This window comes from Notothenia rossii (genome assembly GCF_949606895.1).
Source record: "Notothenia rossii genome assembly, chromosome: 6".
Classification (NCBI taxonomy): domain Eukaryota; kingdom Metazoa; phylum Chordata; class Actinopteri; order Perciformes; family Nototheniidae; genus Notothenia; species Notothenia rossii.
Window position 1 is genome coordinate 34,415,399 of NC_136909.1, and position 15,524 is coordinate 34,430,922.

The 15,524-nt window shown below is 39.6% G+C and overlaps 1 protein-coding gene across 1 annotated transcript in view; it reads right to left on the reverse strand.

Annotated features, from left to right (window-relative positions):
* Positions 1–98: 98 nt before the first annotated feature.
* Positions 99–15,524, reverse strand: part of prkg2 (protein kinase cGMP-dependent 2) — a 50,911-nt gene continuing 35,485 nt past the window's right edge. Inside the window, exons 12-19 of the mRNA XM_079690205.1 lie at positions 12,617–12,753; positions 11,265–11,354; positions 10,840–10,981; positions 10,125–10,288; positions 9,786–9,908; positions 9,140–9,202; positions 7,080–7,146; positions 99–6,157 (exon numbers count right to left, since the gene is read on the reverse strand). Coding sequence (XP_079546331.1) covers positions 6,062–6,157; positions 7,080–7,146; positions 9,140–9,202; positions 9,786–9,908; positions 10,125–10,288; positions 10,840–10,981; positions 11,265–11,354; positions 12,617–12,753 — 882 coding nt within the window. The 3' untranslated portion in view covers positions 99–6,061. The remainder of the gene's footprint in view (positions 6,158–7,079; positions 7,147–9,139; positions 9,203–9,785; positions 9,909–10,124; positions 10,289–10,839; positions 10,982–11,264; positions 11,355–12,616; positions 12,754–15,524) is intronic.

Sequence of the window (15,524 nt, forward strand, 5' to 3'; positions counted from 1 at the left end):
GAAGGTAGTCGCAAAAAACAATGCACAATTAAAAAATTAAAAAATTGTAGTTTATTTTTCACTCCTATTTTACCATTCTGCAATATTTCTCAATTCACTAGCAACATTAAGGAGCGTGCTCAATAATGGCCTTGGCTAGCCTGGTACCATTGAATTGCTACCCAAAAACCTCATTTATTTTCAAAATAAAGTCAGACATGAGTTCCCCATATAGTGGTGCAGTGACATATCAAGACATCAACACCACTTTTATGATTTTTGAAGCCTAAATGCATTCACCAGTATTAAAATGCTAACAATACTATAAAATAACTACCTCAGGGTCACATGACTGCGTGTCACCAGCGCTAAGCTAAAGGCTAACTCATGTTCTAATTGACAATGTTTTGTATTCTTATTTAGGAACTTGTTAGCATCCGCCATTTTTGGGACACAGAAGTTTTTTTTTTTCATTTTCAAAAACAATTGAGAGGACGTGTTCGTCCACCACTTTAGTTTTGGCTGTTTCACCGGTTGTAGATTCAGAGCTTTGTGGGAAGGTTTCAAAATGTGTACATCATTTTTTGCTAAAGCTAGCACTGGAAATTACCATTAGAAAAAATGTATTGATGACATTAGGGCTGTACCGAACAGCTTTGAACCTTCACTTATTTGCGTTCGATATCCATATCAGCATGTTGATGTTGCAGGGATTTGTATTGTTTTTTAGTCAATTCATTGTGTTTGCGTCTTGTATTCCTGCAGATAAATATAAGCCTATACAATGGTTGCAGAATTAGATTCCAGTGGTGTCTGCGAGAGGATTGTTCACAACTCGTGTGATACAAAGTTTTCCAATAACTGTCAAGTGGAAATGTATTGAAAGATACTGTCTAACTAAATATTCTGCTTCAACCCATATTTGTTGGTTCTATCGCAAATAAACCAAAATGTTTTATTATTTCTCTTGCACTCGAACCACACAAAGACTGACACGCACTGATTAGTTATTTCCATTAAATATTTATTTATTATTAACCGTGGTGTTTTAAGTGATAAGACATACGGAGCTTCATTCTAACACCCTAAATAGAACTTTCACATTATAAAAATGACATTCGGTTTGGCTATTGCAAAACAAAACATAACATAACTTTCTGCCAAACATACATTTGCTTACATTAACATGACGTCATGATTATTTAGGTGATCTGAATACAAATATAATTTGATTGTCAGGCCTTGAACTGCAACAATTATTAATGTCATTACAAACCTCTTTGTTTGACAAGTCAAAATGTCCTCAGTGAGAAAAGATCTGCAACTATTGGTATTACATTTAAAAAAAACGATAATCTGTTGTGGCATAAAATAACATTTAAATGACCACCTAAGACCAAAGAAAGTCAAATAAAAAAAACGAACTTAATCTGAAATATTAACAAACTTTCCTGAAGTAGGTTTTCATTATTTTAAGGCCACAGCTTACCCAGAAACGTCAGGCATCCATACAGACATTATAACACACTGTACATACTGTACACACACATTCACCAGTGAATGTATACATATATGCGATATTTACAAAACTCACTCACCCAGTTTTTACATAAAGGAACAAGTAGCTCGGATTGTATAAATTGTGTATTTTGTATGCTTGTGCTTTACAGTATACAGTATATACAAAGACACGTGGTACACAGTTGATTTACTGTAAGCCTCAATGTGTTGAAGGTTTACAGTAAATCAACTATACCCGTATTTTTAAGCTTAAACTTGAGTTTGACCTCTTTGCTGCTTCTCCTTACATCATCAACACCTCAAGCTGAGCATTCTGCTTAAGAAGCTGGGAACCACAGAGTTGACTCAGCATTGAAAAAGGTCAATATTTCTTCAGGTCTGCCACTGGTTGCTCACACTCTATAACTTAAGTGGGAAAGGTGTTCATGTTTTTATGGGTTTCTAGTTTGGGCCGTGGAGAGACTGTGAGCATAACACTGTTGGAACAAGGAGCTCTTGTTGCTTCTTCGCACAAATGTTTCATCATGGGAAAGTAATTCCTTCTGCTTAGATGGTGTCTAAGTATTTGAGTAGAATCTCTTATCCACAAAGTGTTTGTTCTCGAGTTGCTTGCCTTTTTTGCAGTGTCATCTGCACATATATCTCTTCCCCACACACCTACATTCCTCTCAAGCCATAAACAAACTGCATCTGTAATCACAAATTCACTCCGCTGTAAGAAATAAGAACTTCGCAAGCTGCATCACAGATTTCCCCTATACCACATCTGGAGAGAAATAACCTGAATCTGAAATCAATATATTTGAGGTATCTGAAAAAGATTTTCATATGGGCGTAGATTGATTAAGGAATGTGAAAACAAAATACTGTGCCGTGGTAGGCTACCATGATCTGTTCCAAGACGTACTCCTTCCAAATCAGTATGAGATGAAGCTAACGTAGCCTGCAGGCTAGCTTAGCAAAGCTAAAGCTGTAACCAATAACTCTGCGCACTTTGAAACTACAGCCAAGATAAAGCATCTATGTTGCATGTTTTAAAGGTCCCATGTCATGCTTTTTCCGGTTATTACCCGACCCGTCCCCTTGTGTGTTATGAAGGTTGTTATGCATGTAAACGGTCTGCAGAGTCACAAACCCTCAAAGTACACCCTGTAGCGAGTAAAACTCTAACACACAGATCGTACCTGTCTACACTGTTCGAAATGGGGGGGGGCCAGGGGGAGCTTGGCTCCCCTAAAGACAGGGGGAGCTCCCCTGAAGGCCGACTTTTAGATAAATAGGGGGAGCCCAAAAAAAAATTATGCATATTTGTGTCACACAGATTAGAAATGTTGAGTTTCTGTAAATAAAAGTTCTTGAAATAAATAATAGCCATTGTTCATTACAGTTTCTGAATATTTGTTTTAAATTTGTGAATATTTCTGGGTGTTGCCATCCGTACCTGGCTGCGCTGCATTCTTTACGTTACGTTGCTATGGTTACTGCGGCGATGACGGTGCAGTATTTGAAATGTTCATATTGATATTTTTTTAACTCTCGCTTTGTAATAAAAAATATGGCGAAACGAAAACAGCCAAGCCTCGCAGCTTTTGGATTCACAAGCAAAGAAGCGAAGGAGTCTCTAAAAATGACAACGTGAACGGAACAACTTTTAGTTGGCCGGCTGTAAGCGGTTGAGTTTGACAGCTCCACACCGAGGGAGATGCCTGCCGTTGCTTCAACAACGGCCACAGCCGCCGGCGCCACCTGCACAAGCGAACCTGACGATGCCCATGACCTGCCTTTTAACTGGACACAGAAAAGATGGAGTGAGTGGAATGAAAGGTATCCATGGCTTTTCATAAATAAATTAAAAAATATCAGTGTTTTTATAGCAATTGATCGCATCCGCGCTGCTGCGCCAGTCAACAGAGCGTACGTGTGACATATTTAGTAGCAGGATGTGCTCTGAAAAATAGGGCTCCCCCGAAAGCAAATGGGTAATTCGAACACTGCCTGTCTATGCTGCCCCAGAACGCCTCGTTGGAGATTTCTCTTTTTCTTCCTGGGTACAGTGACGTGCCCATACTCAAATGGACCCATTGGTCCAAATGGACCAATCCGCGGAGCCGTTACGTTAAGTCCGTGGATTGGTCCACATGGGCTAATTGCGGACTCCCTCACACACACACACTCAATCTTTTCTCAGCTGCAGCTCCACCGATTTCTCCTCCCTGAGACGGGCTGTGTGAGCACACACACAAACTCCCAGCCAGGCTGCGGGTGTGTGTTTCAGGCTGGGTTTTGCTGTGTCTCGCTGTCTATCAGACGGCCACTGGGCTCACAGGGAGGGGGGGCAGGAGCTCCAACAAGCCGTTTAGGACAGAGAGTGAATACACATACTATACAGAGATGCTGTATGAGAAATCAATGTGATTTTGGAAAATTGCACAGTATAAATCTATTTTAGTATACCTCAACAATGGAATTATGATCAGTAGAAATGGCCATGACATGAGACCTTGTTGCTTCATTCTGGCATTGGTCCAGTTTGTTGTAAATGTATTCTTGATGTATCTCTCTGTCCCTTAAGGGATTCAATTGTACAGTGTTGGCCTTTCAATTGTCCTCACTTTTCCACTATTGCACCATTGCAAGCTAGCTATCTTCTTGGCAACAAGTCCTCCAACTCAAACGACCAAATAGGTCGATTGTTCAAGCGCATATTACGACCTATAGGTATAATCATGTTTTAAAGTTTTCAACCTCTAGTACTCCTGTTGACTGCAAACGCTCCAGAGGGTCGTATATTCACAAATAAACCTCTCTGGAAAAATCCAAAATTGTAGGATAGTTTGACCATTAAAATGCTTTTTGATTAGATTTCTAGCGATAAGTGTATATTGTACTTTTAGAATCCACGTCCAGTGGATGTGTAGGATCTATAGTTTGATAGATGTCACAAAGATGATTTGAGGCCAGCAGAACGTGTATATACTACGTCTTTCCGCAGCAAGTTAGCGTCAACCCTCACGGGGTGAAAACAGTATTTCCGGTCTCGAAGTTTTCATAATAAAACCGGAAGTATTCCCCTCACTGTCAAATGATTACACAGTGATATCTGCATTACTCATCCACTAAAAAACCTCAGTTTATCCTTGTTAATTATACAATATTGATTGGTTTAAATTGTGTACAATGCTTTTGTGTTTTTAACCTTCGATTCGGAGAAACAAATAGTTTTTTTGGTGTTAAGCAGCTACTCTCTTTTTGTGTGCGACACTTTGAGCTTCTTACCACCATATTGTTGACGTTGACAGAGGGTGGTTTCTATAACTGTATACTAGGGTGACCAGGTGCCAACAAGCCACATGGACAAGGAGGATGTTTGTGTGGGACATGTTACTGCGGTGCTAAGAGGTAGTTTAGATTCCAACATAATCTCCATCTAACCCTTAAACATTTACATTTTCTATTGAAACGTTTTGGTTTGAATTGTTTTTTTTTCTAACAAACAATCCTCCAAATGTTTTTGCAACCTCTAAGTCATGAATAATGACTGGAGCTATCTTACTACCACTGAACCGTATGATTGCCATTGCTGCGCAGTCTGGTAAACGTTTTGGTTATTTCAGCTACCGTTACCTTATCTGTTTGATTATCCTATTTTGGTTAAAGGAGGAATGTATATATAGATGGCCATTTGCTCTTGAGTCTCGCATCGAGTGTCGCTTCAAATCAAAATCACCTCAATGTGCGATTGAAAAAAACTGAAATGTCACAAAAAAACTCTCTGGGAGCCGGCTACACTCGTAAATACATATTTGTTCATTGATTGACATCTGACACAGTCAATGTTGATTTCTCTCTTTTGCATTCTAAACAGCTATTGAATAGAGGCAAGTTTTAGCAGGGTCACTGTCAATCAGTTCTGACACCTGGTCATCCCACTGTAGACTAAACCACATTATGGACAAACTTTGCCATTGAAGAATTATCTTTGGGAATCAAAATTGCATGGTGACAAAGCAAAATGTTTCATGAATTCTAGGTTGTGTGGTTTTTGGAACTGGTTACAATGCAGAGCTGATTTCTGACCTGTAAGGTAAGGCAAACTTTTCTTTTCTACCTATGCTTAGTGCCCCAACTATTCAGAAAAGGATTGTTTATTCAGCAACAAGGACTTGATACCTCACTGGTTTCCAACCCACACATACTGCCAGCTGTGTTTGATTTAGGTGAGTGTTTATCTGCAACTCACAGGAGCATCATTTCTCAGCATCAGATTTTGAAGAACCCTCAGTAACGTTCAGTTTGACAGATGTTGCCACTTCTACAGCTTCTGGCACTGCATTGTCATACAGATTTAACAACCAAAAGGAAAGTGATGGTATCACAACAACACAGTCCAATTTAAACAAGAATTCTCCTGTGACTCTTCATTTGTGTTGAGACGGTAAAGTAACCAGTCTGAGGACTTCCACCACGGCTGTCTCGGGTGATGTGAGATCACCTTTCCCAATTCAGTTTCTTTATATAGGAAGCAAAGGAAGAAAATTATGGAAAGTTATGGCAGAAGGTCTCAGAAGTCGATGTCCCAACCAGACAGTTCATCAGGAGGACTGTCCTCATCTGGAGGGTAGACGTCAAAATAGCTGTGATCTGTCGGTCCTGACAGCTGTTGTGGAAGAGAAGACATAAGTAGAAAAAGGTGAGATATGGATTTCTTAATATGCCCTTCTAGACTAACAGTCCAAAAAAAGTGGAACACCTTTTATGGAGCACTTAAAAATTGAACTTGTTGCCCTTTGTTGCAATTATAAGGCAGTTTATGTTCAACTGATATCCTCCTCTGAGAAGCCTTGAAGGGTCCAATAAAACAAGTCACTGACTCATCTGCTGTCCTCATTGACACGTGCAAAGCAGAAGTTAGCGGAATAATTTTTTTCTTTTACATGTTTATTGTAAACTCAATTATATGTGACCCAGGATAAATGTGAAGGGGTAGCTGCTTGCTCCAAGACACACTAATGCAACATTTTAAAGCTCAACGCAAAAATGGAAACACTATTATTATATGGTTTGAATTCACCTACATTAAGCAGGGTTTTTTTTTCTATGCATCACTATTAAATGTCTACTTTTGCTTTACTGCCACCATTCATCTACCAAGAAGTCAGAAGGGTAACGGAAACACTACAAGCGCTACTTTCATGACACTTGGTGGAAGGTCATAGCATTGAACAAAAATCACTTTGGAACGGATCCAAATCTCGGGGTGAATACACAAATGGTGGTGAAAAAATTGTAATAGGGCATTTGTGCTGCAAATGATATGAAAATAATTTACCAGGTATGAAATATTTAAGTAATAATCTTCTCAAGTCAGAACACCAACTCGGAAACATATACAATATTATTGCACTTTTTAAACACATCTGAACAATAAGATAGAACATATTTCCTTTAAAGCTCTTCAGCATTCCAAAGTCTGAAGAAGGACTTCCCAGCACGTGAGATGGGATCATCGGAGGAGCATGAGGTTCTCCGAGTGTCAATATAGTATTTGATCCGTATGAAAAATAACTATCTATACTTACTTCTCTTTTCAGTGGAGATTGTAAAGTCCTCACTTTTAGTCCCTCCCAGTTGAAGCCATTAAACCACCTACACAGAACAAAAAGACATATGTGAGTACATCTATTAACGTTTCTGTCTCTACAGTGTGTGTTACTTTCCAAGCGTAATTTTAACTCAAACACATAGGGGGGAAAAAACATCAAGATTAACTTAACTTTTTATTGCTGAACAATTTGCATCTTGGATGTTACAATGTAACTGTAACTATATGAAGAGTAAAAGCCTCCATCAGACCTAATTTAAAGTAAGATACTTTTCAAGCTGTAATTGTTGACCCTAATGTAAACCTTCCTGTATCGCTCTTCAAATTCATATTTAAAAAAGGTTAAGAGGACATATAATGCAAATGTTCAGGTTCATATTTATATTTATATTTATATTTCAGGACGTTTCAATGTTCAAAAAGGTCTTGAAGATTCTCATACTACCTGTGCTGCAGCACCTCTTTTCACCCACTGTCTGAAACCAGAGCCCAGTCTGCTCTGATTGGTTAGCTGGCAGGCTCTGTTTTGATTGGTCCACTGCTTAGCGATGTGTTAGAAATGTCCCACCCCATAGCATATCGCGTACAATGGGTTGAGACTGGCCAATAGAAGTTTGAGTATTACATAGTGATGTCTCTACATTATGTTCCGAAAGTAAACAAAGTGGTCCAATGGAGGCGTTTAATGCAGGGGGGAGTGTGTGGGAGACAGGCCTGGTTCTACGGGGGTGCATAAGGGCACCCTCAGTTGAGTCGTTATGCACCCTCATTTGAAAAATGATAAGTGAAAAAAATAAAATAAAGTATATATAATAACAATAATAATAATAGTAGTGATAAAAATAATAATAATAATAATAATAAGAAGAAGAAGAAGAAGAAGAAGAAGAAGAAGAAGAAGAAGAAGAAGAAGAAGAAGAAGAAGAAGAAGAAGAGTATAGTTGAAATAAAATAAATTGTAATTGTGGTTAAATAACATTGTATGCTGCATTTATTTGGTCAATTTAAACGGTAACGTTATTATGTCAGGTGCTTGTGACCTGTGCGCTGCGCGTTCATCATCTGCAAGGTGCTTACATAGCAGTCAATGATGGACATCAGAAAATGTTTAAAACAACCAGCCCTTATCGCCAGCAGTAACACTGCATCTACTGCAGATAATAACAGTTCAGATCATGGGGACATACGTTACCCGCGGCCACTGTCGTGGACACTAACGCCAGAATCGCCGGCTTTGCCCGCCTCGCCCACGGAGGCGGAGCAGCCGCAGCCATCTTCGTTGCCCCAAACACCGCCACCCCTCGGCAAAACAGAGCCTGCCTAGGTATATTTAAAAAAGTACCCAACTCGCCTGTACAGTGGGGTAAGGCGCTCATTTTGCAGCTCATGGTTTCAAAGCAGAGATTGGCTGGAATATTCATGAGAAAAAGATGCCATCTTCTGCTATGCATGTAGACATTTCGGTTCAAGTAAGTCAGATGCCTTCACCACAACTGGCTACAACAACCGGCGCCATGCTCTCATAGCCTACGTGATAAGGGACTGGGAAGGCATGAATCAAGCAAAGAGCACATAGACCCATAGATCTCTTCATTTTGCTCTCAAAGTGCACCAGATTGATGCTTTTAACTTCAATATTTAAAAAAAATATCTTTCCGGGAGAGCATGCCCCGGACCCCCCTAGAGGAGGTGAGGACCCCCTAGAGGGTGTTAGGTCCACTCCCCACTTTTCAATAGCACTTTACCACTGCACCCTCTCTAATCTCAGGTGCACCCTGAGTCATTTTGTCCTGGAACCGGGCCTGGTGGGAGGGAAACTCCCTCTGGAGGGAATTTTGTGATGTATCCTTTGCAGACCATTTACATGCACAAAAACCTATATAACAAACTACTGGAAAGTGAAAACCCCCCAAAAAAGAATGGGGCCTCTTTAGGTAAAAATAATGCCACCAAGAAAACAAGCCCGTTGAAATATGTTTTGAACCCACTGATCTTGTACACTGTGCTCAATCACACAATGAGTCAGTTGCCTCTTACCTGTGCTTCTTGATATCAGTTATTCCATTTTTTAGGTTGCCCAGTCGCTCTGAAGGATTCCGTCTGTAAAGTGAATCAGGATTGGACATTATTGTTTCCCCCCAAACCAACTTGGAATTTATTTTTCTGTAACCATGCTTGCTTTGTTCAAATACTGGACAATTATAAGTATCATTGATTAAAATGTTGGTTGTTTGATTATATTCAAAGGGCTTAGACACTTATAGATACTGTAGTTCAAAATAACTAAACAATATTCCTATTGCGAAAGTGATTCCTAAAGTCATGGCTGTGTCTTATCCTTTCATACTTCCTATCTTATCTCAACTTAACAATGTTATGTTAGCCCTCTTTCCATTGCCATACAGACCTAACAATGGTGCTGCTGACATTTTTGTCAGTTTTCTAGAAATCATTAAAGGGTCTTTGGCCTAACCCTAACCTTTACCCCAACCTCAACCTGAAGTCAGTGCAGTTCTTTATTATATACATTCCTCTACTAAAACAAACATTTTCTTAAATGCACTTACTAAACATGTTTCTGTAATACCGATACTCCATCAGCTTCCTTTCTTAAATATGTGCATGTGGCATCAGTGGTAAACTGGAGGAGTCTAACTTTGTTTTTGCCCATGTGATGTTGTACCTGCACAGCTTGCGTATGAGGTCATCGGGTCTCTTGGTGATCTTTTTGGGGAAGTCCATCTTCTCAATGCCTTTCAGGATGAAAGTGTATGTCATCATCTGGTCACTCCCTGAGAACGGAGGACTGTAAAGAGTAGGAGGACAAAGGCAGAGATTTCATTTCTTTGATTGAGCTGAGGTCTGTTAGACGGAAGCTTTTCAGCAGCACTCTGTTCAAATCAGCAACTGATTAGCACTGCAAACCAGGAAGGAGATTGAATTGATATCAAGAAGAAGGCTGATTATATGATGCTTGACTATGACACAGCCTTGATAAAGACTGGAAGCACAGATGACTGACCTGCCAGTGAGGAGCTCAAACACCAGGATGCCCAGAGACCAAAAGTCCACACTGAAGTTGTGGCCCTTGTTGAGGATGATCTCAGGGGCCACGTATTCCGGTGTTCCGCAGAAGGTCCACGTCTTTTGGCCACATCTTATCTTCTTTGCAAAACCAAAGTCAACCTGGGTAGGAAGAGTTGAGCAGTTAACTCTATTAAGTAAATTAGGCATCATGGGGTTTACCCTTTCTTATATTGTGTTATATAGGTTTATATATGTTCATGTTAATGGTCTGCAAATGCTACAATTCCAAAGTTCCCTCTCCAGAGTGAGCTAAGCAGGGTTCCTAACAAACGTTATAAGGATCCTACATACATTTTCGAGAAAAATCACAGCCTTTAACAGAATATTACACTACTGTATTTTTAACTCAAAAGGAAACATGTCAAATGATGAAAGTTATTCAACATGGTTAAAGAATCAGAAACAGAGAAAAGCCTTGATGAAATGAAATGATGCATTTTGGGGTTTTCCCTTTCCTGTGGTGTGTTATATAGGTTTTCCTGCATGTAAATGATCTACAAAGGCTAAAATCCCAAATACGCGCCAGAGGGGGTATCTTTTTTTTGATGAGGTAAAAAGAAAGTTTCTAAAAATGTATGATAACATAGGGTAGTAGAGTATTTGATATAAACATGATCATTTTGTGGGTGAAGTATTCATTTCAGACTCACCAGTTTGATGTATCCCTCAGTATCCAGCATGAGATTCTCAGGCTTCAGGTCTCTGTAGAGAACACCTTTGCGATGGAGGTAATCGAAAGCTTCTGTGACGCAACCAACGCAGAATTTAGCAGTGGTCTCATCAAAGCTCCCTCTAAACACAAGAAAGACACATTTGAACTTTTTTGCTGACAGGCAGGGTCAGATCCCCCACTGTTCAGGAGGCAGAGAAGCAGAAGTTGTCTTATTACACAAATGCACCTGAACACAGGCTGCCCGTGTTCAGTGAGTTACGACCGCTGGACCTGCTTTTCCAGGAAAGGGTGTCTCATTATGCTAACCTTAAAGTAATACCTTTGCTTCATGCAACGAGTCAGAAATAAAATGATGTTTTTTCAGTAAAATGTGGGAATTTTGTAAGTGTTACTTTCTCCTACCTGTCTCTGAGCAGACTCCAAATTTCTCCACCCAGACAGGCCTCCAGCAGCATGTACACGTACTTGTCATCCTTAAATGTGCGGTAAAGTCTAGAGGAAGAGATGCAAGGAAAAGGTAAAGAGGACATATTATGCTCTTTTTCAGGTTCATAATTGTATTGTTTGCCTCTACTGTGATGTGTTTTTAATGCTTTAAAGTTCAAACCATGCTTTATTTTTCTCATACTGCACCTCATTTCACCCTCTGTCTAAAACGAGAACCGCTTAGAGAATTGTCGGAAAGTGTCTCAAATTTTTTCCCGTTAAATGTAATTATAACATTAAAAGAGAGCGGTTACATTATATAATAATTTGCCTAAATAGTCCACATTAGCCTTCATTTGGTAAAATGCAGAAAGAGCTAATGATCATTAACAGAAAGCAAGATGCCTAAATGATTGAATACAGCTCCAGTTTCAATATTTCAATTCATTATAGTATGTTTTGGGGTTTTTAATACATTTTCTTTTTAGCAATTAACATTATAAATGCATTTATGTATCACTTATATAAATGGGGTTAGGGAGTTAGTTTTTTTTTTTTTTTTTCTAAAAAGGTTTGTGCTAGGGATATTAACGTGAACACAAGCTAAAGTTCTTTAAATGCCCTGAGCAATACATTACAAAATAAAGTATTTGTTGCGTCCATAACAGACCAAAGTCAGAAGAATGAATTTCCAATTTGGGAATGGTGACCATCCGATGAGTGACAACAATGCACCATGTGCATCAGATACATTTTTTGTCCTAAATTAAATAAGGCACGTCTGCGTGTTTCTAGCTACAAAAAACATCACTGTACTGCATTCCTTCAGAAAGTATAATAGAAGCAATGAATGCTCAAATTATTGTTATTGTAAAAGTGTCAACATGAATTGACCATTGTGGTAAATTGAGTAAATTGCTAAAACAACCTAAGAGATAATAGTTAAAACATATTTTTTTTGTGAAATAAATACATTGAGTGTATAAAGAGGAGTTCAAAAGCAGTGGCCTTTCAGAAGCTAAAAAATTGCTTTAATATCTATGTCTGTTCCACTGCGTACAGTGAAATTGGATCATTGTAATCTCACAAAAGGCAAGGAAAAGCTACTGCTGCAATATTTCATGAGAAATAACTACATTTTCAAAGCGGACATCTTAATATCCCCTGCCATTCTACCCTGTGGAGAGGATGTAATCTGTTCGAAGCCTACGCTGTGATCTCATCAAAAACTAATAAGCGGGGCACTGCTTTCCCGACTAATGGGGAAAAGCTTTATCCTGTGGGATAAAGAATGGAAATGTGTTCGGAGGCTGAGCGAGGGGACTGACTTGACGACGAAGGGCGAGCGAGCCTCGGCGAGGATCTTCCTCTCCGAGTGGATGTGCTCCTGCTGCCTGTTGTCCACCACATGCTTCTTCTTGATGACTTTAAGAGCGAAGGTGACGTCCTTGCCCTGCACCTTCACCTGTCGATGGAAGCACAGGGTGGGATGTCACAACAGCAATCTTTTTCACTCATGTCAACAATAAAACAGGTTTTGGTTGCTATCAAAATATTCTGATGAACTTTTAATGTTAGGGATGAGGGTCCAAACCTACCAAAGAAAATGTTCTGTGTAAAACTATATCATTACATTTTCAAAAAGTCATAATGAGGCCTTGAATACAGCTGATTTGGGCCAGTGTATGTAAATAAACACATCTGAGTCCGGGGAGGGGTGTTATATTCTGGCAATAAATTGTAGACATAAATCGACAAGGGAAAAATTACATTTAAAAGAAAAACTCAGATTATACATTTGCAGGAAAAACTCAGTAATTCTGTAAAACTGTAGTCGAAGTTATCCGCATCTTTAATGTATGAGTCATTCTCTGGAATAATTGTTTCATTTCTCTATGCGCAAAAGATATTAAAAAGCCCTACTACTCACTTGATTTATAACCTGAGTAAAAATTGTCCTTGCACGTCTCAACCGCACATTTCAAGTATTTTTCAATACAGCACAATGTATTTCTTTGACTTATAATAATAATAATAAGAGATTTATTTTGTTAGCGCTTTTACAGGTCCTCAAAGTCGCTTTACAAAGATAGTGAAAATAAAAGAACAACAAATAAATATAGTTAAATTCATATTAAAATCAAGCAATACAAGAACAATCACACATTAAAAGCCAGATTGAAGAGGGGAGTTTTTGTGAGTTTTTTTAAGGTGTTGAGGTCAGTGCAGTCTCTGATGGGTTGTGGGAGTGAGTTCCAGAGGGAGGGGCAGCAACGGAGAAGGCTCTGTCCCCCCAGGTCCTGTGATTGATGTGGGTGGGGATGGATAGGAGGTTGGCTCCTGATGATCGGAGGCAGTGGGAAGGGGTGTGGTGGCGCAGCAGGTCTGTGAGGTAGGGGGGGGGGGGGGGGGGGGGGGGCTGATTGATGAGGGCTTTGTGCGTTTTGAGCAGGACTAAGGAAGTTGATTATTTGACGGACGGGGAGCCAGTGGAGGTTCTGGAGGACGGGAGTGATGTTCTCGGGAGCGGGTGTGGGTGAGGAGGCGGGCAGCAGAGTTCTGGATATGTTGGAGTTTATTGAGGAGGTTGGATGGTATACCGTAGAGCAGGGGTTCCCAACCCCCGGTCCGCGAAATAGCTGTGAGTTTATCGTAATATTTTCAGAATTTTTATTTTTGTATTTTCGCACCTATACCAGTCATATTATTTCATCCAAAACATAAAAAATAAATCAAAATTGGTTAGCATAAGGTCTCAGCCTCTCGTGCACCGAGAAAGTTACCGGTGCGCCAATAGGAAGTGGAGCACAAAGGAGACAACCGTTTAATCGCAGACTGTTATGTTTATGTGGGGAAATGGCAGTGCATACATTATTTGAGATATATTTCGAACTCGGACTTCATTTTAAAGATCAACTTCCAGGTTAAAGACACCTGTGAATAAATGTGTAGGGAAATGATGAATACACTAGATTTTCAAAAAAATATACAGAAATATAAACTACAGTGACATCTGGCGTCGTTTTTGTAAGAAATGTTCACTTCCGCATAAAAAAGCCAATCAGGAATCTCCCGCCCGCCCCCGGCATACAAAGCAAAAAAAAGCCCGCTTCTTCAACGAAGTAAACTGGATATAAACTCCCCAAACAGTTGAAAACCTACCACTTTCACCAACTGTCTCTGCCACCTCCCGCCATGTGTAACGGAGTTAAAAATGTGTTGACATAAATATAGTTATAAATTACGATTTATAATGGGTTGTGAATTTTATTTTTATGAGATTGTTTACTTTTGATGTTTTTGAGTTATGTTTCTGGTGGGAACACTTTCCCGTTGCACATATTTTTCCCTTTCCTGTATGTCATTTCCGCTTTCCCCTCACATTGAAGTGAGTGCTGCGGAGGGTAAGCTGTGCTGGGAGAGGTGTTACAAATCATTGCGGTTTTGTGTGATGGACCGGCTGTTTGGGTTGATGGAAGTGATGTGTGTTGTTGAGTGTTAATTTGGGTACCTTGTTGACTCGTTTTTGTTTGGTTTTCACCGTAGCAAATTGTATTTTTTTAGTGATATCTGTGGTGTGGTTTTGGCGGGAATTAGACGCGATCTGCGTCATTTTCTTTGTTTACATGTTAACCCTTCCTTTCTTTTCTTTTGTAAAGATGTGCAGCGTGGATTTAAGGAGGATATTGTGTTCTGTTCTCAGGTATGTTTGTGTTTGTATTTTTGTGTGATTACTTGATAAGATTTTCTTGTTAATTTCTTAATCTATAAATACTAAAGAAGACATTGAAGTGAGTGCTGCGGAGGATGTGCAGCGTGGATTTAAGGAGGATATTGTGTTTTGTTCTCAGAATAAACGCCAGAAAAGACACCTAGATGCTTCGCTGTGTTTCCTGATCGATAACAGGTCGCTTACGGTTGTGACCCGTTACACTGGTGCCGTGACCCTTTGGATCGTCAGATCAGCTTGATGCTCATCGCCGCGGATGCTGTGCAGATATCCTGATCTTCACTCAAGTTTACTGTGTGGTTAGTTTGTGAAGGAATGTGGATGTAGGGTTCATGTTTTACATTGCCTGTCCTTAGTGTATTACTCAGTGTCTTTCCATGTATGCTTAATTCATTTTATTTAAAAGTTAAACACAACGCTAGTACATTTTATGATCAACAGTCTCGACAGTGAACATGGAAAATTCATTTTCAAGTCCTATTTTGCCAAAAGGAAGAGGTGCTTGG